The following is a 24,602-nucleotide window of genomic DNA, read 5'->3' as shown; positions in this document are numbered from 1 at the left end:
ATGGGCGCACCGGGGGCGCCACGGTTACAACCTCCCGGGGGGCTGGGGCTCCAGCTGAGGCCGGGCTGACCAGCCGCGGACCGCTCCGCGGGGGGCGGCTTCGCTTCCTCTCCTCTGCAGAAGGGAGCAGAGGCATCCACCCCCTCGAAATGGTGCCGCGGGCTGAAATGGCTGCTGGTCAGCTCTGCTCGCCCTGTGGGGAGGGCAGCGGCTCTTCTCCGCCTCCCGGCGGGAGCGGCAGCGGCACCGCGGGCAACGCCTGATTTACGGCCTGCGACACGGCGGAGTTGCGCAAGGCAGGGTCCGGCCTCAGGCGCCTTCCAGAAGTTTCTCTGCCCCTACTAAAGATGGTGCCCGCGCCTGTCCCGGGGACCGCGGCGCGTCACTTCACCCGGCCTCCTCGAGCCAATGGCGCCTGCGTGCTCCGCAGTCACGTGGAGGGAGCGAGCCAATCACCGTCCGCGCGCGGCGCGGCTGGACGTCACTTCTGCTGCTGTGGCGTCGTTCCGGCTGTACGCTGCGCGCGGGGTCGGTGGGAGCGAAGTCGGAGCCGCCACCCAGGTGCGCGGGGCGGACGAGGGGGCCGCTGGGTGGGGCCTCGCCGGGGCGCGGCGGCGGGAACGGTGGGGGCCCGGGAACGGTCCGGAAGCGAGTGAGGGCCCGTGGCCCGGCCCGGCCCAGGCCAAGGCCCGAGGCGGGCGCTGGCCGCCCCCTGTCCCCTCAGGGGAACCGGTCCGCCCTGCCTGGGCCGGAGCGGGCGGCCTCCTGCTTTGGTGCGGGAGCGACCTCGCAGTGCTCCCTGCTGCTGTGTTTGTCGGTTAATGTGCTGGAGGTGTTTTGTTTCTTTTTTAACGCTCTGCTGTCACTCGTCGTTACTCCTAATCTAATGCTTGAAGTTGTGTTGCGTCACGTACTAGTTTCAAAAAAATTGAAGTCTAAATTGCAGAGCCGTCACTTTAAATTCCTGCAAACTGTATCGTGCCAGTGGAAGAGTGGGGTTTAGTGCCGGAAACAGGATGTGCTTCCGAAAGTACTTCCACTTACAAAAGCAGGATTTCATAACGGAGCTTCAAAGCAAACTGACTTCTGGCAGCGGGGTTGTGCTCTCGCTTTCACTTCTTTGTGGTTAATGCTTGCCGCCCGACTCTGTGGGGCTCGTTTCTCGTCTGTGTTTGAAGTTATCTTTATTTAGAATGCTCTTAAACTATACTGGGAGCTGTATGCATAAGCTATGAATAGTCGTCTGAAAAAACATATCGGTAGTTGGGGTGTCACACGATATCAGGGGTTGTATATAGTGATAATTAAACTACATGTACTTATAATGTCTGGGGAGGGGTTATGCATAACATATACGCTACTTGTGGAAGTAAGCTATCAGTTTTAATACTACCTATAGAATACATAGGCTGGTGTCTGCTTATGCCGTCTATGAGTAGTGTCACTGTTCTCTCGTCAAAACTGCACAATACGACCTCTGTTCTGGGCTGTGACCTTGACTGAATGACATGTCCATAAAGCTAATTAATTCTTTAAAGAATAGCTTAAAACCTCTCTAAAACTTTTCCGCTGCATGTAATGCTATTTACTCATTTGGGTTTATATTTAGTTGAATTTTATATAAATTTGGAGCATCTTTTTGAACATCTACTTGAAGGGCAGAGTACTCACGCAGTGTTATGTCTCAAAATGAAAGTTAGTTGCCAAAGTAACTCACACATCAGTACATAAAGGTTCTTGATATAATTTATATGTGTGCAAAGTGATATGTCCTGTTATCATGTAAGTTGCGAGAGAGAAGTCTCTGATGGAAATGGGAGACGAATATAGGTAGAATAGAGGTAAACTGCATATTTAAGAAGGTTCTGGTTCTTATTACAGTGCTGTAGTAATACCATTTCTATTATAGGCTGTAGTGTAGTTGAGAATGAGTAATATAGGCGTACTGTGTCTGAAAACTACGTAACAAAACAGTAAAACTTTTTTTTATGTACTTGCAGGAACACAGTGCATTAAATTATCAAAGCAACCATGCTGGCTGCAAGGCTGGTATGCCTGAGGGCATTATCATGCCAGACTATCCGCCCCACCGTTGCCCAGGCTTCCCCAGCTTTGAGGAACTCCAACATAAAAGCATACAGGCTGTGGCAGCCTAACCAGGTAACCTAATTCTCTTTCTAATGGTTCTAACTGCTGATGTTTTAAAGGGTTAAGTGTTTCGTTAAAAGAATTGCTTTTGCATGGAGTTTTGAATTATTATGAGCGTTCTGCTTGTTGGAGTTACCTGCTTTAATTTACTGAAGGAAGAGTGTTATTCAGTCAAAGAACGGAGGTTAAGAGCAATTGAAATCACATATTCTGTTCTAATGACTGTTTCCTCATTGAAATTACTAGAAAAAGGGCTTGAAGGAAGTAGGTAGTGATGGACAAGCCTTACTATGCAAGGTGGGAGGCGCAGAAATTCTTGTCTGACCTCTTCCTAGTGCCCAGTTTGTGTGTAAGAGTTTTAAATACAGTATTAAAGTAGAAACTTTTTTCAAATACTTTAGTCCTTCTGCGCGTTTAGAGCTGTTGCCTGGGTTAGAGCAATTTCTGAACTATGGCAGGACTACCATGGGTCTTGCCAGCAATTTTAAAAACTGGACTGTTGTTATCCTAAGATACTGTCTGTTTATTTTTCATTGAGAGATGTTTCATTTCTGCTTTCTGCCCAGGTAACTCACAACTGTTAGGAGGCATTGCTTTTTTGTCATCATCTTGGTGAAAGTGACAATGGCAAATTCTTTGCCCTCTTTGTGTTTTTCTTTTAAGCATAGAAAACTGTTTTAAGCATCCTAAAATTTTAGGTGTATTAGGTATTTTGCATGTGTGTGTTTTCATCTTTTTTTCCTTTTTTTTTATTTTAGTTTTATTTCTGTGGTAAGTGCTACATAGTTACAGTGTTGTGATAGGTCTTGTTGCAAAGCACAACAAAACTTATGTGCTGTGGTAAACTTCCTGAATTGTATTGCTCTAGTGGCTGATGACAGTGGTGCTTGTAGATTTCAGGTTTTGGATTTAAAAGAAACTCACAGCTTTGAGTGAGCCCTTACCTGCATAATAATTTAGAAATTCCTGGAAAAAACAGTAAGGAAACTTCAAAAGTGCTTTCTGAACTTAAATATGAGTTTATTCCTTGTTCTTGCAGCTTACTAAGACTTTGAGCAGCATGCTGTATTTATTTGGAACTTGTCAGTCTTAAAAATCTTATGTTTATAGGCCTTCATTTAAGGTTTGTTTCTTAAATCAAGGCTAGGGTTGAAAGCAAAGAATTTGTCCTGCTTTTCCAGATCTAGTGTCTGTAAAGTATAAATATTGTGCGAGAATATCTTTTTACGTAAAAATGTTTATATGAAGAGTGTTTTTACATAGAAAGCAAAGTAACTTTGCAAAATAAAAAAGTAAAGAGTATGTTTTTACGTTTAAAAATAAAAGCCTTATGGCCTTGTTTAGTACAGTGGGACTGGAGCAGAAGAAATGCAAACTGAAAACTTCAGCTTCTGAAATGCACTGCATTGGTTCTGTACTTCCAGAACGTGTGCATGTTACTCACAAAGCTTCCTGAACTTTAACGTTCAGTTGTTTTCCTCGAGTATAGTTGTTTCATGTCTTAAGGAGGTAAGCATAGATAAAGAAGAGACTATGTAGCAATTTGAAGTGTACCAAGTAAATTGCTAAGAAATGTCTTCTATTTTATTCCATTGAATCTTTTGTATGTTTTTTTTTTTCTGAATCTAACAGTGTTATGCCACGAGAGTAAGAACGGGTGTCAGGCGTGGAAAAATTGGCCAGGAAATTAAAGAAGCAGCATTTGAGCCATCTGCAGAAACAGCACTTAAAGGTAGAGTAGCTCTGCTTTAAATACTGAGAATCTTTGAAGCTTAACTTAAAACTTCCTCGAAGGAATTTGTTTCATTCAAACCAACGAAGAGACTGAGAATATGGTTTCCTATGTAATTTTGCTTAGTGATCTCCCTCAAACGACTGGAGGCAGTTTCTCTGCCTGTCTTTCCTTGTAAAGTTAAAGCTGCAAATATGTCACAGTGTAGAGAAATGTCGTCTTGTCTCTACTTTCAGCTGCTGTTGAGAACTATTAAGTCAAAAACTGTTGCCTCTTAATGGAGACTTGGTTGCAGATATTAAAAAAAAAAAATATACTAACACTCACTTTGCTATATCTACATTGTATACTGTTTAAGAGAAGGATTTTTCTACAGTGTGTACAGTTTGCAGAAAGTTTCTGGTGCTGCGCTTATGTAAGGCATTGGCTTACTATGCTTGATTGTACATCTAGTGCGGATCATAATTTCAGTAGGTTACAAAGGGATTTTTTTAGATAGCAGTGTTCAGCAGAACAGATTGTAAATGTCCCATAATAGCATTGAATTGACAAACAGCGTATGTGTAGATTGGCTAGATAGTGTTTTTGCCATAACGCATTAGGGAACAATGTACTCTTACCTTGAGTTGTGTAACTCTCTCTTTATTTGGTCCTGGCTGCTCTTACGTCAGTTATAACAATGTTTTATGCTTGTTATTTATGTTTGAGCAGTGATTTGGTATGTGGCATACAGATGATAGAAACTGATACTAAGTCATGTGTTGTTGCCCATGAGCTTTGGAGGTCCCTTTTTAAACTGATTTGGATATAGTTGCTACCAAAGAGCTCATGAAGGAGCAAGCATTAAGGGCAGCTGAATAAAAGGAAAGGACACAATGTCTAGTTTTTCTCCTGTTTTATAGTGAGTTGGCTAGTGAAATCCTATACTAAATCAACTGACAGGTGAACTCTTCTGTTGGAGAACCTGTTAACTGGTTTTGTGTTGGAATTTCTGTCACTGTAATGAAGATCGGTAAATGTGGCATGTTACTAGCTGGTCTGTTATTTGTTACTCTGTTTTATGAAGCTATATTGCGTTGATAGGCTGAATCTAGAGTTTTTTACGCGCAGCTCATTGAGAACTAGTAACACAGTGACTTGAAGTGGAACTTTAAGAAAGAAGTCTAACATGGATCAGCTGTTGTAGATACAGCAAAACTCATGTGAGGATGTTATTAACTATCTAAGAAAAAGCATTAATGAGAGCGTGAATTTATTCTTTTTATACAGCTGATCGTCTGGGGAAGTTTATTGTTGCTGGTGGGGCTGCTGTTGGCCTGGGGGCCCTCTGTTACTATGGATTGGGCATGTCCAGTGAGATTGGAGCTATTGAAAAAGCTGTGTAAGTAAGATAATAACACTGGTAGTTGCTTACAGTTTTAAGTAAAGAGTATGTTGAGCGACTCTTCCTCCTTTTTATGCCTGTCTCCTCTTTAGCTAGTATGATGCAGTGTACACGTAGCTTACGGGGTTTTTTTTTAAGCTCTGAACAAAAAGCCATCACCTCTGTCTGTGCAGGATTTCAAAGTGTGTAACTGAAAGCAAAATTTAAATTAATGAAACTTCAATGGATATTGACTTAAGTGAGTTCCTTTGTTTTGCTAAATTTGAAATTTATTTGTGAAGAGTATATTAGTATGTCTTATGAGGTGTGCCACTGAGAATTTATGAAGGGTAGTCTTCTGTAAAACATATTGCTAAGACTGCTTTACCTGATGTTCCTGTGAGACTATTCATTAAACTTTAATACAGCATGTTGGAAGGAGAGGCTTCTTTAAATGCGCTGTTTACCTTGGTATAAGCCCTATTCTAATAAACATGTTTTGCTTAAAACTTTGATATATTGCTTTTTGGCCAACAAAAACCTGACTGTGATGGCAAAACCCTGTAGTTACTTAGACTTAAAAGGTTGTTAGTGATAAGCATGGGCTTAGGAGAAATAAGTGCTGGAGACATTTTGCTTTACTTAATCTGTGTTTATATTTGGAGTAATTTCAACATTCTATATTGAGTGCTTGCTAGTTGTATCTATGAGAAGCTTTTCACTGATACAGCTATCTGTAAATTGTTTTCTCTGCAAGCCGTGAAGTAACGGCTCAAAAGAGTAAAATGGGAGAAAACGTGTACACTACGTTTACATTTAGTGTTAGCAGGGAAAGCTTCCTGTCCATAGTATGACAAAATCATACTGCAAAAACTCTCATTCATGTCTAGGTCTGTTGCTATTGTTAGAGCTCTCAAAATGATGCTTGTGTCTTGTGATATCAGATAATCACGTGCACTGTGACTCAGCAGCTTGTGAGCAGCTCAGCAGGCTACTTGCACAGCTCAGCAGGCCCAGTGCACGTTCTGTAGACATTTCTCCTTAAACCAATATATATTATATGTACACCATTCTGTTTTTTCATAGTTAAAAAGCATTCATTACTCTGTTTCTTGTGTATGCTTCCTCCCTAAAATTGAACTATAATTAGCATTATTTGTAACTTGCAGTGTTTCTAGAGAGTTAAGTTATGTTAAACCAGCAAGATTTAAAAGTTCTGCCCCCTGTTGTAAGGTAGACCTATGGCAGAAGTTGCTAGACTGCACCTTTGCTATGAAACCTCCTTTATATTCTCAACTATAAATATATTTAAGAGCTTGATTGCATTTATTGTTGGTCTTCATTCTGATACTGGTAATTGCGCACCTATGTATGACTGTTTATTTTTCAGTATTTGGCCACAGTATGTGAAAGACAGAATTCATACTACTTACATGTACTTTGCGGGAAGCATTGGCTTGACAGCACTGTCTGCTGTAGCTGTAAGCAGAACTCCAGCACTCATGAGCCTTATGACAAGAGGCTCCTGGCTGGTAAGCTTATGGTAAAAAAATATTTACTGAGAAAAGCCCCCAGATGTGATGGTTGATATAAAAAACGTGAAATGTAAAGTAGTTGGTGAAAAATAAGGTAAAACTCACTTACACTAGTGTCCTTATCCATAAAGGCTACTTAAGTATCCTAATGATATTTTGTGATTTAAGATTTGTGATTCTAATTATATACTGACAGGCACCTTCTATACTTCTTTGATAGTTTGTCAAAGACAAACTACACGAGCAAAAAAAATGCTATGCTGTCTTTACCAGCTATATGCAAGGAAGAATCTGTTATAAATAGCTACCTGAGGCTAATGACGCTCTTTCTATCTAAAAATGGAAACTGAGGTCCCTATGCATTCTTACTGCTCCCTGTGCTCTTCTGTGTAGCTCTTTGAAACCTGTCTCTTGTTTGCCAAGGCTGAAACGATACCAGTAGGCAAATCATCCAGGCAAACTGCTAACAAAATGTGTCTGCTTAGTACATATTTAATGTGTTAAGTGGAGTGGAATACTAATAGTTAAATGCCACCACCTACATAATTTTACAGAGATTAATTTAATAGCGCATTCTTGGTGATAAACCAAAGTTGTACATTTCTGACCAGTGTGCTAGCTGTTGGATGATTCTGTTTGGAATCAGCAATAAGAGGAGGCAGTGAGGTTTAGGATCGTTGGTAGTAAAAGCATGTGAACTGAGTATTGGCTTTGGATGGAGAAATGTACAGGAAGAAAGTAAGGCTAACATTTCCGGTACCTTAATGAGGATTAGAGTAAGGGGCGGAACCATATGTTGGGTTTTTTTCTCTTACCTTACACAACATCTTACCACTAAACTTGGGTTCCTAGAAGAGTGAGTAAAGGTAAAATGGGATTTCTGCAAGCTAGCATCTGCAAAGATTTGACTCTAACCTTACAGGAGTAAAACTGACAAACGTTCCCATTATGAATTAGGTTGCTCATTTCAGAATTACACTATTTGACTTTTAGAGTAGGAGGTTAGAACAGAGACCATATGTCATAATGCTCTGTAACACTGTTTTTACAGGCAATAGGTGCAACTTTTGCAGCTATGATTGGTGCTGGAATGTTGGTCAGGTCCATATCCTATGAAAATAGTCCAGCAGCTAAACATTTGGCTTGGGCAATGCATTCAGGTATGTGATTTTAGTGTTCTTTGTAGAGATATCTGTGCTTCAGTCTCACCAGATTCTTACTTTAACAAAACTTCGACTTCAAGGTAAATTTTTATATACTGCTGTAGGAGAGTTTAAATTTTTCAGAGACCAATAAGAACTCCTGAACGTCAGGAAGATTTCTTATGTGTCCTTAACACTACTGTAATATTTTTCTTAACGTTCTAAAAGTCATGCTCAAGTGAAACTTGAGATACGTATGTGCCGCATTGGATAGAACTAGTAGGTTTCATACCAGCTTTAGTTTCATAACTGTTTTCTGGCACTATAGCTTCTGTAAGCACTATTGCCTACACCTGCCATTCTTTAGCTGTACAGGATAGGAGAGTATTTGAAAACTTGACTAGAAAAATGAGATTTTAGTATTAAACTGCAGCTTCTTAGATACATATTCCCATTGGGTACATAAGCTGTGAGTACAGATCAGTTTCTCACTAATGAATAACAAGGGCTATCATTTTTCAAATCTGTTTTGCTAGAAATAATTTATGGTTCAGGAAGGATACTGGAATCATACTTGCCTCTTATTTTTAGCAAGAAGAAATTGTGTTTATTTTAGTGATTGTTACTAAGTTAAACAACCTAATGTGATATTGGTGGACTAGATAGAGGTTTCATACAAGATTCTAGCAAAAAGTCTGACTTGCTTGTCTAACTAATTGTTGTGGCGGAAATATGTCCTGCTTTTCAGTGTTGAGCATTCCTGTGACTATTATGTAGCTGATTAGTCCATGCTAAGTATCTCTTACCAGCTCTGTTTTGAACAGGTTGATATGTTGACTTTTGTTAGCTTTTCTTCCAAAGACCAGCTCCTTGAAGTACTCTCCAGAGCTAGACAAAAGGAGGTCATGGAACTTAAGGTTGCTAATTTATTGTACACCCTTCTAGATAGGTGCACAATCAAGTGTGTTGGTATTTTGTCATGTAAGTAGATTAGTTTGAGCCATGTTATCTGGCTGTAAAAAAAAAAAAAATATAAAAATTGTTTTGACAGGTATTGTTTTTACCAGAACTGTTACAAATCTTAGAGTGTTGTTTTGTTTTCCTTTGGCTAGGTGTCATGGGTGCAGTGGTGGCTCCTCTGGCCTTCTTGGGTGGTCCTTTGCTGATCAGAGCTGCCTGGTATACTGCTGGAATCGTTGGAGGGCTCTCAACTGTGGCCATGTGTGCTCCGAGTGAAAAATTTCTGAACATGGGAGGACCGCTTGGAATAGGCTTAGGCTTTGTTCTTGCCTCTTCAGTTGGTAAAATACTGTTTTCATACTGTTAGATAAAATATGTTATAAACTTAAGCTGCTAAGGTGCTGCTCGTGTTTAATTGCGGGCTGGTCTGTCCACTTAAGATTTGCCTTAAATAGTCCTTGCAACATTAGAACAGCAGAAAATACTCCCATTAAATTTGTTCTTGAAAACAAATAAGAAGTTACAGTACTGGCAAGCATTAATCTGGCAAACTGATGATAGTGGTGGCTTGTATTTTTAGTTACTGCCAGTAACTAGGGAAGACAGTAAACAGGATCTTGGTTCTTGATCCACTTGTTATTCTCCCTTACATGTTTCTAGGCATTGTTGTAGTCCTAGGGTCAGAAGTATTCACATGGAGAAAAGTATGCAGGGTTCCCTAGGGTGTTCAAAATAACTGGATCAGGTTGTATATGTTACCTCTTCATCTCGTGTATTAAAAATGCACCATGAATTGAGAATGGAATACTCATTGGAAATGCGTGCTATGATAACTGAAGCTTGACCCAACTCAGAGTAGCAGATATACATAGTAGCTTTCGTTAACAGTATTGTACCTTCCTTTCCAGGATCCATGTTCTTACCTCCTACTTCTGCTTTTGGTGCTGGCTTGTATTCAGTAGCTGTTTATGGTGGATTGGTGCTCTTTGGCATGTTCCTGCTCTACGATACACAGCATGTTATCAAGCGTGCAGAAACTATTCCATATTATGGAGTAACAAAATATGATCCAATCAATGCGTAAGTATTCTGTGTTAACACAGCTGATCTTAATGTCAGTGTAAGAGTTTGCTTCAAGCTATGTTGAAGTATGCTTTCAAAATAGACAGACCTTTTGTTTACTAGTCAAAAGTGTATTGCTCCTAAATGTGAAGAATCACAGGGTTTAAAAATACAATGTGAAAATAACTAGTGGAGTTAAAACTGAAACCGTGTGCTTCAAATGAGAGAAATGGGATTGAATGTGTGGTGCCACATGCTTCCAGCAGTACTTCCTAAAAAATATTTTTGTTTTCTAAAGCATTGCTGGGAGAATTTACAGCTGCTTTCTGAAAATACCTGTCAATATTAGCTGAGACAAAAAATGTTAACTCTTTCATAGCCACTTAATATTCACTAGTCTTTGTCACTAAGTAAAAAAGCTTCAACAGTGTGATAGGTAGGGAAAGAAAGATTAATTGACTCTCGGTAGAGACGAAGTCTGACTAACAAGTAACTTGCTTGTAAATTTTGTCTGTCTGATCTTAGGTGAGTTGTTTACCTCCTTGATTCTTGTTTCTTATACTTAGAATCTAATACTGACACTTTTCAAAATTCTTGCAGATAAACAGATAAAAGTACATAAGCATATGTCGTGGTTTTGGCCGGATTGGCCAAGCAGAATGACAGATGGCCCTTCCCCCCCACCTCTCCTCAGAGAGCAGAGGAAGAGATAAGGAGATTTACGAGTTTAGAAGAAGAACTAAACTACTTTAATGAAAATAATAATAAATAAGAAAACAGCAAATAATAATAGAAAATAAAAATTAAAGAAAAAAAGTATACAATATATACAAAACCGTATCCAGCTCCCAGGATGATGATTGCGTCACCAGCAGACGCAGGAAAAGTCCCAGACTGGAGTCAGCGACGGACAGGAGCTGAATTCCGCAACTAGAGTCAGGAGTGCTCGGATTGGGATCAAAGGCAGACGAACAGACAGGGTCCTCCTCAGACATCGGCCATTGAAGAAAAAATGAGCCAGAGCCCCCTTTGCCCCTTTGATCCCTGAGCGTGATGCATATGGGATGGAATACCCTGTTGGTCAGTTTTGGGTCACCTGTCCCATCTGCTCCTCCCTATGGGTAGGACCCCTCTACGCTTCTCTGCTTCCGACCCTCTAACGGGGCAAAACAGCAAAGTTAGCTGACCTTGGTTGTTATAGCAATAAGTCTAAGCAAGAGCCTTTGCGCATACTGTTCCTTGGTATAATCAGGTCTTATCACTCTGAGAGTGAACAGTTTCTGAACAATATGCTGTTAATTTCAGACTTTAGTTAGAAGAGGCCCAGCTAAAAAGTAAAATCACAAATCAGAAAATTGGTTCTGTTTTACCTCAAACCAGGACAGCATAAAAGCAGAGGGTTACTATATGAGAACAGTATACTGTTTGTTAAGACTTCTGTAAATAGTTCCTGCTGGCAGAGATGGTAGAGCAAAAATACGGGGGCTTTTTGGCATGTCAGGCACTGAGGGTAATCATAGTTGGGTTTTGTTATGGATGCTTCATGAAGGCTTTTAAAAATGAAGTATAATGGTGTGAAACATCAAATAATACTATTTCTGTTCAACAGTATTAACTTTGATTTCTTCTTTCCTAGGTGCATGGGTATCTACACAGATACACTGAACATCTTCATTCGGGTGGCCACCATGCTTGCAGGTGGTGGAGGTGGCAGGAGAAAGTAAACCAAGACTCCTCTTTGCAGCTGTCTGGCAGCGTACCTAGTGCACATATTAAATAAAAATTCATGGTTACAAGCAGTTTTGCTGCAAGTCAGAAGCATAAAGCATTTCAGCATATTGTTTCAGTGCAATGTGATTCAGACTTAATAGTTTTTCTTCAAACACTTTCCAGCTCTGTGTTTAAAGTAGTGTGAACTGCTTCTAATTGTACATTATTTTGGGAAAGTAAATTATTTTTAATATATGAATAAGATTGTCTGCTTTTTAATGGGTTTGACAGCAGTTCAACTCTTTTTTTTTTTTTACTGTTACTGCGTAGTAACAGAAGTAATTTCTAAACTGGTATCCCATATGCAGATAGCAATGCAAGCTACTTCATGAAATGCTGTTGAGATGCATCAGTTTTCAGTTAAGATTGCATAAATGATATTTTAGTGACACTATAAGAAGAACTGCACAAACAGGATATGGCACTAAATGCAGTGATGACTTCTACCTGTGCAGAAATTTCAGAAAGGTTTAAGCAATTGTCAGAAATGCATTGTATTTGACAGGTGAGGTGACCAAAAAGCTTAAAGGAGACAAGATGAGCAAACTGTGTGGCATTTGTCCCATAGGAACTTCAGTCTCTTTCTGGAGCACCCATGAGGACTTCTTCCTTTCATGTTGACTGGATATAATAGCTGTGTTCTTTTGATACTAGATGTATCAAATTATTGAATAGCAATAGAAGTGTGTCTTTATTCCAGGGACAATTTCAGTATTGTGGATGAAGCCCCATCCTTCAAAAGAGCTCCCAGGACTCATGTCTTGCAGACTTGTACAATTGACTCAGAAACAGGGAATTGAGGATGGCCTACTGTAAACCCAACTATCATAGATTTACCGTACTGTTGTATGCTTTAGTCTGCTTCTTACTTCTTCTCCAAATTGGTATATTTAGCTTGGTCTAAAAGAAATGTTCCCTTTTAGTGAAATTGATTTAACATTAAGAAATTTATACTTGACAAACTGAATTGCCATATGTTGGAATAAAAAGTGAGTTCTCGGGCACAAGAAAGTTTTGAGCTAATGTCAACGACTCAGACTTTCAATTTCTGGTAAATATGCTATGTTTATGTATTAACTTACAGAACAATAAAACTCTAGCCTCACAAGTTGACTACTTTCACTTTCCCTGTGTTAATAGAAATATTTTAGTACCCCTGCACTAATAACTTGGTAAAGAGTACTATAAATATTTTTTTTTGGCTACAGTTTCCTTTGTAAGAGAGTGCCTATTCCTCTGAAAAAAAAAAAAAATCCACAAAAATGATTTCTAGTGTGACTGGCTGGCATGTTTTTGGGGATATTTCCCAGATGAAAGCTGCTGATCTACACTTGGTTCAGGTGGTTCTGTTAGTGTGTAACCTGTTGGCTATTGACTACAGCCAGTGCTGGTTTTGTGTCTGTCATATACTGGAGTAATTTTCATCTCTTCAGTTATAGGGAAGAAACAGTGGATTGTGAAGAAACTTGTTGCAACTCCTTTGTGCCTAAAGTTTATACAGAACAGTCTAGTTCCTGGCACTATTACATCTGAAGGAAAATCTAGTAATTAAATGGAAGAAATCTGTGTATCATGACAAGTGTAAGTAGCCTGTTTAGAGGGTTTTATCTTTTTAAGCAGTTTTATATGCTTAATTTCTGCATACTGTTGCTGTAGCTGAACACAGCAGTGTGCTTGTCCTCAAATTCTGAAATCTGCAGGAAGCTGTCTTACACCAAAATTCTGGTTCTGTGCCTATAATAAAAGAAAATCTGAGCAAAACTCTTTTTGTCTAGGTTCTGAGGACAAAATTTTAGAGGTTGACCATGAACAAGAGAGGGATCCGGGAGTCAGGTTGAAGAGGGTTATACACAGTTGTATTCCCTCATTGAGTTTTAGTCAAGATACTTATTACAGAGTTTTGCTCATTGTTTATAACCAATTAAGTTTTATGGGGGAGTGAGAGAAATCGATCACAAAAGCAACCAGGATCAGATACTTTCATGGTTTCCTGTTTCAAGTAAATAAATTCATATTTAAAGAAAACAGTTTTCATGTTTTCAAGTGAGATTTAAGAAGGTCAATATTATTTAGTGAGAAGCTTAAGCAGCTGCTTAACTGACAACAAATACAGGAGAAGTACCTATTTATGTGTAAGCATAGCAGGAAAAAAAAAAGGAGTCATAAGTTTCATTAGCCAGAAATAGGACTGTATTACAATCATGATAAAATAGGGTAGAACCCAGGAACACAGTTCGAGGGCGGGGAAATTTCAAAACTTGCCATGGGTTAATGGGGGTTGTGGTTAGTTCTCTTGAAGCCTTCCAAGTCAATTTTGGATCTCATGCTACAGTGCAGTGGTTACTGGGAGCAATGTCTTGGTAGAAATTATGCAGGAGGTTGGGCTGCATGGTCAAGTTCCAGCCTTTTTTAGGCTTGAGATGTAAAAGTCCGTTTAGTAATTACACAGTATTGGCACTTAATCTATCTCATCAGTTAACTGAAGCAAGTCTGTCAAAAACAATATTCACTTGGACTATGGTTAGATCCATGAATTACAAGCAAAGAAAGTCGGAGTGAAGTGGGAAAGGTTTTCTTTTGTTTTGTTTGCTTTACAGACAGTAAAATTGAGACTCTACAGTTTGGTGGCTGCAGTGTATTCAGTTGCATTGGTAGCTCACACTGATAAAGGTGGACAAAGGTGTGTGCCATGTTTCCAGCTTGGTTAAGTCAGGTAGTCCAAGGCAGCAAGAATTGCTTCAAGAGCAACATGGTTGATCTTTTCCCCATGTACCGTTTCACTCTGGTACGTGTATGTTGGTGGCATCTAACTGGGGCAGTGGGGCAGACGTGGGTGTTGGGTGGGAGTATTAGTTTCCTTGGCAGAGGGTGTGTAAGAACAGAGATGAAGACCTCCAGCTGAAAGTGTATTATTTCTAGGAGACATGGGGATTAGAAAGCTAAGAGCTCCCTTGTCAGGTTCCACCTGTGGTTCAGGCAATTAGCTAAACTTCATTGTAAATGCCACCTAAGATACAGTGGGAGAAGTGGGAAGGCAGAAAATGTTCTTAAGCAAACTGGAAATGGAAGACTAGAAGTAGTGAACTGGGGTCATCTTCAGACTTGCCAAGAAGAAGGAAAAATCTTTAATAAAATAGGTCAAAGAATGTACAGAATTGTAAGACAGAAGTGTGTCAGGGGAGTAGTTGGAGACAGGAGATGGAATGAAAAAACAAATTACTATATAGCCTGCTAACCTGTAACTTTAGAGTCTGACAGCTGGAAGTTCAAGGCATTTGTACAATAGTCTTTAAAGCATTAATTTTATGAAAGGAGCAGCAAATGTTGTACTGTGTCTTTGCAGTTGAAAAAAGGGTGTTGCTCTTTGCTAAGGTGAGTTGGGGGCTGGGAAGGAAATTGAGTGCAGAGGTAAGTACTTCAGAATCATCCAGGGGAATAAGGGATGCGTCCTTAGATTCATATTAGAGTTCAAAAGCCACAAAGGATGTCTCCCAGAATTGTGAGAAAAGTAGTTTGAGTTCTCATTGTTAAATTAAGGCATGCGCTAGAGTCTTTTTGCACTTGACAAAAAGAAACTAGATAAACTCTTAAAATTGCAGTCTTCATAGTCATTATTTCTGGAGGTGGTATGCTAATATATTATAAGATTCATCAATATTTTGTTAAAAGCTCATGCCATGCTAAGAAGAATCTGTGTTTTGTATATGAGAATTTATTCTAACCAGGTTGAAGCAGCTGCTTGTGGCATAAGGAGAATAAAACAGTTGGAGCAAATGATCTTGTTAAATTTAGAGATAAATGAAACTAGCTTTTGAGCTGTGAGAAGGCAGGGAACGTTAAGAACTTTCAGGATGCAAAGTTAATTTAATTCAACCTAGACTAGTTATGGTGAGCCAACCTAGTCCTCTGGGAGTACATGCTGGCCTCTGCTTTCAAAGGGGAAGGGTATGTAGTGTAGGAACTGCAGGCTATGGTTGTATTCGCTGTATTAGAGGCAGTAATGACAGGGTCTGGGATATAGTAACTAGCAAAGGCCAGAATGAAGAGCAAGACTGAGATCATCATTTCTCTTAGCAGTTTATGGTGAATTGATAATTGCTCAGGAGACTGTCGTGGAGCAGGGTTTAAAACATCTTCCACAGAGCCTTTTTTGCAAGCGTCCTGCCACTCCTTGTTTTGTGCCCTGTGAGTAAATTCTCTGCAGAGTTGGCAGCTGGCGTGCCTGTGAGTCTCGTGTGTGGTGTTTGTGGTCTCTGAGCTCTGTCTGTTCACTCTTCTGTCTCATCAGACGTCTCTATTAAGGTGGGGCTTGTAGCTGTGTATATTTTGCCTGGTTTTAACTTTCCTCCTGCAGGCAACATGGTGAAGATGGAATAACAGATGTGTCCCCTTTCCCCCTGGTTTCTTAGGTGATTTCTATTCTTTCTCTAGTCTTTCCAGGCCTTAGATGTGATGAGGGCCAGTTTATCTGGTAGCTGTAGGCTTCTAAACAGAGAGCACACTAAGCCGAGGCAAGGCTTCAGTCCAAAAACATTTACATTGGATACAGCGCTAAGCACGCTATGCGTGAGGGAAACATCATCTTCTTGTGGTGGTCTGGTGCTCTAGTTCAACCAAGATGTGATTTAGGAGACTGTTTTTGACAGCTGATCTGCCAGAGCTCATGCCTCTGTGACAGGGTGACAAGAGGAGCTGTGTAACCTTCTTGTTATGGAAGCAGATCTGTTCCCACTGCGTGTCACTTCTTCCCCCAGAGTGAGGAAAAACACAGGCGCCTAAGCAGGGAGGGTTATCCCTCTTGCCATTTACTGTGGCTCTAAAAGATTTATCCTTCTTTCACTCTTAGCTGCTGTTGAGAAAGCACTTTTTCCTTCTTTCAGAAAGATGATAGAAGAATACAAGACACTGTTGGGTCTTTTGTACAAAATAGCTAGTCTGGTTGCCCAATACTTAGTTCCAGAAAACTTAGTATGAGGAAACAAAGTGGTACAATGACAAATGTCTGGGCAGGCATCTTGTTCTTTTTCCTGAATAGATAAGGCGTTTAATTCATCTGGCAAGCCTCCAAAGCAGAAAACACTGTGCAGCTGTCAGCCTCTAGGGCTTCTGGAAAGATTTCGTGATTTATCTGCATATTGATGTCTTTCTTAAAAACATAGATAAACCGTGTTTGTACTGCTCTGGCAGGAGGTGGTTTCAGGGCTAGCAGGGGAGTTTGCCTTTCTGAGTGGGTATAAATGGTGTTACTGAGCCACTGTGGCCTCTTCCTGGATCTTCTGTACGTTGTGGATATGCTGATCATTTAACACAACCAAAAGAAGTCGGCAACATGAAGTCCAGAATGTGAACTAAGGTGCTTAGAGGCTAAGGTGCTCTGCATTTCTGTAATGGTATGAGTTTCAGCTTCTTCCTATCAGCTCCTACAGAGACACATTTGTCTGAGGAGAATATTGCATCATTTGATTTAGTGTCAGCTACTGGTATCAGCTTGCCTGAGCTAAAATCCCGTGATCCAGTTCACTGGGCACCATTTCAATGCAATGAACACAGTCTGTCCCCCAAAGCAGTTAATTGTCACTGCAGTTGTATTTAAGTGACTAGGAAGGTGTGGAAGAAAAAAACCACATACTTCATCAACAATGGTTTTAATTTTAGCTAGAAATTTGATGGGATAGGAGAACTCTGCTGAAGCTTTTAGTGAGAGCCCAAGTGGTGTCTGAATCCATCTCTGTAAGAGACACAAACGATAGGAGAGTAAGTTTTTTGCATTTCAGGTCAGCTTATATTTCTTCCTTGGGACTCAAATGTAATTTGCAAACATAGCTGGAATTTTGTTTCCTTACATTGTCTTGGGCGGGGGAAGGAATCTGGTTAAGTTACTCTTGCTCCTGAAGGGATGTATTGCTTTAAGAAATGCAGTTTTTCTTGTTTGGTTTTGCAGTTTGGGGTTGTTGGGTTTTTTTACTTTTTTTTGTGGCATCATTTTTCTTAGAAAAGATGGTGATGGATGAGGATGCATTGTGTACTGCTTAGGAGGAAAAAGTGATCTTCATCTCTGGATGGGCCATCAGCGCAGTCAGGAACAATGTGAATTGGTAGTGATGGTAGATGTGTACCATCCTGTGTCAGTACAGGTACAGTGATTTTAGGCTTGCACTCAGTAAATGAAGGCCTGTAACTTAAAGCCATTACGTTTATACAAGTAAATTATCATGCTTCTGCTATCTCACCATTGCAGTGGTGGTCAGTTAGTGTCTAGGAAGAAGTCTAGTACTTCCATAGATACCTAGACCACTGTACATTTTATTAAAATGTCTAAGTAATATTTTTCATGGAAGCTGCATTTAATCTTGGATTTTCCAGTTAAATACTTAATTATTTTTTTTTTTCCTGATAGTGGTCAGAAGCTCTTTTTGTTTTGGTTTTGGGGTTTTTCCCTGCCCCAGGCAAATTCCTTCTTGGCTAAGTCAGTTTCCAAGAAGATGATTTGTCATGCTATTTTTCTAAATGAAACTGTGGTAATTAAAAAACAGATTTCCACCAATTCTTTTTGGTGTTCAGACCACTAGCAAGAAATGCAAATATATAATATATTACAAGATTGCTCATTCACACAAAAAAACCCGCTGCTGTCTTGCAGTTAAAGCTTAGCTCCTCTGTACAAGTTAGTAAAAAGAAATGTCTTACAGTAGTGCTGAAGATTTGTTGAAGCTTAATGATGATGACCAAACGGGGTCAAAGCTGAGTGAAGGAATTAAGAAAGATAGCATGTCTTTCTGAACCCATTCCCATTCATTGTTGGCACAGGAGAGGTTGTTAAGAGCTAAAAGTCATCGCTTTGAGATATGTTAGGTATGTGTGAATGTGACACTTGTGTTTCCAGAGTGTGTCAGTTCTGTGTTATACGTGTGTTCATAAGCTGTAAGATGGGGGTGGGTGAATGCTGGGTTAATGACTGCTCTCAGAGCCTTGTGCCAGCAGGTTACTTGCCTTTGTAACAGCTGACCTTCCAGTGACAGATTACAGGTCTGAACAGCCATCCTCACCGAGGGTTGCCACAGACTGAGGTACTCTGTTTTCTGGGTTGTAAGAACCTGTCTCTACTTTATTACGATGACTAAAGGTCACTGAGATGATTGAATGTTGAAATAAAAATCCAGTTCTTACTTAAATACTACCTGGCAGGGTTATTTAAATGCGTTTTTCTTTTTTTTTTTCAAAATTAGTCCGTTTCAAAATTTGAAGTGAACTTATGGCAACCATTTTTAAATTCTAAGTTTGCTGTAAACTGAAGGTCATTTATCAAAGAATAAATAAGCTACCTTACTGGATTCTTTTCAAATATTGAATAGTTTAAAAAAAAAAAAAAAGTCCTTCTCTTTAATGTCAGCAGAAATAGGGAGGAATCATCTTTGTCTTTTGGAGAGTAATTCAAGTTTTAGAAAGGCATCAGGCATACCTAGTGTTACTGTTTTATAGGTGTACTATTATATAGGTTTTATGAATGTCAGTGCATGTTACCTCTCAGCTTCCAGCAGTGTTGCAGGTGGGACAAGTTGGATGAAAGTTGCAAAGCTAATTACATTAAATATTTTTCATAAGGTGAGATCTAAATTTCATCCTGTATTCTGCCATGCCAACTGAAAATACATACAGGGGTCAGGTCTGGCCTTCTTCCAGCTGACTGCGAAGAACCCTTTCTTAGGAAAATAACAGATTTATATGTTTGTTAAAAAAGTTAAAGTAAATTATTAAAAATTATGCAGCTGCTTATTTAGATCATGATTTAAAGCACAATTATTTGAAACATCATGGAAATCCTTAGAAACATCTGCTGTAGTCAGTATCTAGGATCAGATTTTAATTTAATTGCAGGGTAATTTAATTGCCTTGTCTCGAATGTTCTTTGGCACACATAACAAAATAAGGAATTCCTGTAAAAGGTGGGGAATTTTTAGCCATGTTCTGTTTACATATCATTGAGTCATGCCTGGACCTGCAAAAAATCCCACAGAGTTTTATGGTCATAATTAGGTGTGACAGTGGTCCTTTTTATATATGTATAAGTAACAACACAGAAGTACTGGCTGTAGTGCTGAAAAGGAAGGAAATGGAAAATTAGCAGGTGTGAGAAGTGAGCTGAATGTGCTTTTAAGAACAGCAGTTATGGGACTGGGTAGTGCGTGTTTGCGAGCAAACGGGATGTGTGCCCTTTGGCAAAGAGGGTGACACAGTCAAGGGCATAAGGCAGAGAAAGAGCTCTGACAAAGACGGGGTCAAGGACACCCCTGCTACCACTACTCTGTGATTTACGAAGGAGCAGCCGGGAGAAGTATTGGAAGGCAAAAAAATCAGACTTTGTGGTAATTGTGGACCTTCTGGTGTTTATCCTAGCCTAGGTAATGGGTGACCAACACCTGCATGGGATCTTAGCAATGAAGGGAGGAAGGAAGGGTAGAGCTGGTAACATCAAAGAATAACTCATCCTACTGCAACAGCAGGGAGTTCATGAATGTCAGGGAAACAAGGGAGACTGTTGGCTCTGTAGGTAGGAGTTAAGTGAGCAGAGCCTTGCAAAAATCACAAATTAGAAACTTACCTAATTCTGTAGTAGGTGAATCTAATGTATTAAAATTATGAATGCTGAAATCAGAATAAGCATGTACTGAGCTTATTCTGAAGTGTTTATACCTCCTTCAGGTATGCAAAAACTAGTAGTGCCTTGTAGGCAAAGGCCGTATTTTGTAAAAATTGATGTGGCAGTTATGGTTATATCAACCAACTTTGAATGTTTCCTTAGGGAAATAATGAATGTGTATAAAGGGGAAACAAGATTAAGAGTGGATATTAAAATCTGCTTTTTAAAATCATAATTTAAAATTGATTATTTAAAGCACTTTGAATCAATGTCTTCCATAGTGCGTGGGGGCATACTGTGGTCCGTTGTAGTCCTGATCTATGAGATGCTAATTTAATGCAGGCTTAATTTCTGCCATAGTTGTGTGCCTTAGTATATTTGTCATACTAAAAGTCCCCTTGAAAAGCAGGGGATTTTAACAAAAACCTGAGTAGACAACAAGTTAAAACAAAAAAAAATTTAAAAAAAAAACCCAAACAAAAAAACAACAAAACCCACATTAACTTGAGCCAATTTTGGCCTTCCAGCCATAACTAGGCATGTCACTCTGAAGAATGTGGATGTATTTTTTGGTATATACAGAACACAAGGCTTGCTTATACAAAAAAGGAGGGAATGGAAATCTGCAGTCACGAGGAGGGACAGGGAAGTAGTCTTGAAATATATGGGTTTCGGGAAGGCCACTGGTGGGAACTGGCGTGGCTACAGCAAGGCGAACGCTGTGATGAATAGCCAGGCAGTGAAGGTGTGCTGTGAAACCGAAACAGGAGGGTTTCGGGCTTCCTGGCAGCAGGCGAGAGCGGCTTCAGCTCAGCAGGGAGACTGGTGAGGGAGGGACAAACCTTTCTGCCTCTAAATGCAGAGCTCCTGCTTTGTAGAAGATTTCAAAAGCTAAGTTGTTTCAGTCTGGTGTATGCATCAGCAGGTTTCTAGTTGCAACATAGTATGAGAGATTATCCGGAATGGACAATTTAGACCACATGATGAGTGGGAAATTTTATGCTTGAACTTTCTCTCCCATGAGGAATGATGGTAGAGTCTAAGCATGTATATGATTTGAGACTGGTTCAAAAAAAAATAACACTTAGGTTTTCATGCATTTGTATTTTATTGGAAAGTCAAAATATTTCTGCCAAAAAGCAGACTCATGCCTGGAAAAAAATAGCTTAAGTGGGGCGGGGGGAAATAAAATCAGTTAAACAGTTGCAATAAAAAATATTGTTCACCTATTACCAGGTCATAATAAAGAAAATAGGAGACTGGGACAGAAGTGGATGATAGAGGAAAAAAAAAAAAGGCATGGGAGTGACAGAAGGGAAGAAAGCAATATGAAAATAGAACAGACTCAAGGGCAGAAACTACAGGTGTCTGCAAACACCAGGTGAGGAGATATTTAAAAAGTAACCTAAATGAGCATAGCTACTGGCACAGACATGCTGAGTAGAGGACATAGGCAGACAGCAATGGCAAAAGTTATAGGCAGATTATGTGAAATACAGATTAAGAATCAAATAACGTAAGACTAAGGATAGTTTCCCTTATAGAAGGCGATGTGTCTTGAGCCGAATGGATGAGAGCATGTAGGCTGGAGATGCTGCGTACACATTGGAGAAAATACAGGAATGGACTGTTCTGCCGTGTTTTGAAGTAGCGATCACTGATTCTCTCTGGTCCGAGGGCTAAAAACACTTTGCAGGTAACATCTTCCTATTTGCTCAAGAAAGCTGTGGAGATAATGGCAGTCTCCCTTGGTTTGCATGCAGACTTGGAGGTTTGTGGGCAATACTTCAGACTCATCTGGTGAAGTCCTTTGTGCTCTTTTTGGCGCAATGGTTTGGCTTCTCCAAACTCAGAAATAAAAGGTGAAAGGCAAGAGTGTAAACCATTTAAAACTGTTCCCCTGGGCAGACAGCAGAGCTTCCCACCACCTGCTCCATTTCCCCTCTGAGGGGTATTTGGCATGCAGAGGTAAGTATACAGGTTTGCCTCATTTCCCATCACAGTAGCTGGAAGGCTTGGATTGTTGTAACAACAGAGGCTGAGTAGCAGCCTGCCTCTTCCAAGCAGAAAACAAATAGGGCATCCAAGTAGCACATGCTTGGGGTGGATGGTAAAGTTACAATGCAGTTATCTATATTTAGAAAAATAAGTCTTTGTAAACACTTCTGTTGCCAATATTCTGCTGTAAATATTTCAGAAGAAAAATATGTCTTTTTTGAGGTAGGTGTTGGCAGCAGTGCAGTGCATTTAACATTCCAACACTTTTCCAGTTTAATTAAATGAACATAGCTAGAAACATCAGTAGCCATCATGTGATGAGGTTCTCTTATGCAACTTGTCTCCCATCTCACCTGGTTATTTTCTTCTTCTGTATCCATTTTTTATTTCTTATCATGCACACAGGAAGAGAAGGAGATGGTTCTATTCAATGCTAAAAAGACATTAAGAATTCTTTAGGTATTGTCATGGTTTAACTCCAGTCACCAACTAAGCCCCACACAGTCACTCACTCACTCTCACCCCTGGTGGGATGGAGGTGACAATTGGAAGAGTAAAAGTGAGAAAAGTCATGGGTTGGGAAGAAGACAGTTTAGTAGGTAAAGCAAAAGCCACACATGCAAGCAAAGCAAAAGAGGGAATTCATTTACCACTTCCCAGTGGCAGGCAGGTGTTCAGCCATTTCCAGGAAAGCAGGGCTCCATCACTCCGAACATTACCCCCCTTCCTTCTTCCCCAGCTTTATACGCTGAGGGTGATGCCACATAGCATGGAATATCCCTGTGGTCAGCTGGGGTCAGCTGTCCTGGCCGTGTCCCCTCCCAGCTTCTTGTGCCCCCCAGCCCACTTGCTGGTGGGGTGGGGTGAGGAGCAGAAAAGCCCCTGACGCTGTGTGAGCGCTGCTCAGCAATAACAAAAACATCCCTGTGTTATCAACACTGTTTCCAGCATAAATCCAAACCAGAGCCCTGTACCAGCTACTGTGAAGAAAATTAACTCTACCCCAGCCAAAACCAGCACAGGTATAAAATCTTAGTAGGTTTGAGTTAAATGTGCCTTTTTTAGGATTTTTTTTTTCATTTTTACTTCACCTTTATGTTTAAGGAGGAAGGATAGTTGACTGAGGCAGCTGCTATTTTCAGAGGCAGAGCTGAGATGCACTCAGTGACGTGATTTTCCTTTTTTGTTTTATCAACAAAGTCATTCTTGGGGGCTGGGGAGAGGGAAATGGTCGTTCTTTGTTAACAGAAAAGCACGGAAGACCTTGAGTGTAAATCTGAGAAATAACCACCTTAAAATCAGTGAAATTAAAATTGGTTTGGGGAGTAAAAAGCTTTAAAATGGTCAGAATAAGTAACAAGAGTTTTTGCATGAGAGCTTTAACCATTTCTATAGAGTATAGTACTTCTATACAAATTAAAGGATTGATTCTGTGTTAACCAGCGAAAATCTTGATTTTAAAAGTACAAGATGATGGCTCACATCTGTATGTTTCAACTACTCAAAAGAAGCCTGAGTCCATAAAACCAACATGGACACTCTGTTGTGCTGTTCGTTTATCTCTGCGTCATTGACTGAACCATAAAAGTATCTTCTGAGAAGCTCAGCAGCGACATGAACTAAAAGCCTTACTACAGTCTGAACGATGATGCCAATGATGAGACACGGCTGCTTATAAAGCACTTTGAAGATAATACTATCTGTAGCAAGGGTTGTTAGTGGTTTGATCCTAGAGCCTCACTAATGTCAGCCTTGGCAAAAAAAAGACTGTCAGGCATTAGTAATCTTTACAATATTTGGATATTGCTAGGTAGAAATGTAGAGATAAGATTTTGGGGCTAAAATTGGTAGATAAAGGGGTGACCTGATTTGGAAGGCTGCTGGTGCAGTGCAAGAAACAAGCCAAATCCAAAATCTGAAATATGAAAGCTTTGAAAACTGGGGGCCAGGTGAAGAAGGGCAACATATGTGCAGCAGAGCGAAGCCTTCTGTCCTGCTGTAATTCCAAGTCTGAGCCGCTTCCAGGTACTGCTTCCAGCTCATAGGGCTGCATAGCTCACAGCATGTTCTGGTATTTGAGACCCAAATCTTATCAGAATAAACTGTGAGAATTAGATGCTGCCAATCGTAAACGTCTGTGTTATTTAAGAGTCTCAGCTCTGCAGTTGATCCCTGATTGCAGGACTCTTTTTTTTTTTTTTTTTTTTTTTTTTTTTTTTAATGCGTGTTCTCTGAACCTTGATACCATGTTGAA

The 24,602-nt window shown here is 40.1% G+C and overlaps 1 protein-coding gene across 2 annotated transcripts; it reads left to right on the top strand.

The window, feature by feature from the left end:
• The first annotated feature begins 428 nt into the window (after nucleotides 1-428).
• Nucleotides 429-12,825, top strand: GHITM (growth hormone inducible transmembrane protein). Of its 2 annotated transcripts, XR_008466877.1 has the most exons (10): nucleotides 429-561; nucleotides 2,001-2,160; nucleotides 3,781-3,880; nucleotides 5,150-5,261; nucleotides 6,634-6,775; nucleotides 7,830-7,938; nucleotides 9,033-9,221; nucleotides 9,789-9,960; nucleotides 10,543-11,063; nucleotides 11,579-12,825. XR_008466877.1 is itself a non-coding variant. In XM_054204614.1 (9 exons), exons 2-9 carry the CDS (start codon nucleotides 2,032-2,034, stop codon nucleotides 11,664-11,666), a joined length of 1,041 nt encoding a protein of 346 aa, XP_054060589.1. In that variant the 5' UTR covers nucleotides 429-561; nucleotides 2,001-2,031; the 3' UTR covers nucleotides 11,667-12,825. The 2 variants fall into 2 exon arrangements, 1 of the variants encoding a protein (XP_054060589.1); XM_054204614.1 differs by lacking the exon at nucleotides 10,543-11,063.
• Nucleotides 12,826-24,602: the final 11,777 nt, after the last annotated feature.

This window comes from Rissa tridactyla, chromosome 6, assembly GCF_028500815.1.
Source record: "Rissa tridactyla isolate bRisTri1 chromosome 6, bRisTri1.patW.cur.20221130, whole genome shotgun sequence".
Taxonomy (NCBI): domain Eukaryota; kingdom Metazoa; phylum Chordata; class Aves; order Charadriiformes; family Laridae; genus Rissa; species Rissa tridactyla.
The sequence above is the reverse complement of the archived record's forward strand: the minus strand, read 5'-3'. Positions and strand labels throughout refer to the sequence as shown.

What these genes read in the sequence shown, in the direction of transcription:
- GHITM (XM_054204614.1), top strand. Translation starts at nt 2,032, where the DNA reads ATGCTGGCTGCAAGGCTGGTATGCCTGAGGGCATTATCATGCCAGACT. An exon ending in GGAGCTATTGAAAAAGCTGT is followed by an intron (nt 5,262 to 6,633) that starts GTAAGTAAGATA and finishes TTTATTTTTCAG; the next exon opens with TATTTGGCCACAGTATGTGA. An exon ending in TGACAAGAGGCTCCTGGCTG is followed by an intron (nt 6,776 to 7,829) that starts GTAAGCTTATGG and finishes CTGTTTTTACAG; the next exon opens with GCAATAGGTGCAACTTTTGC.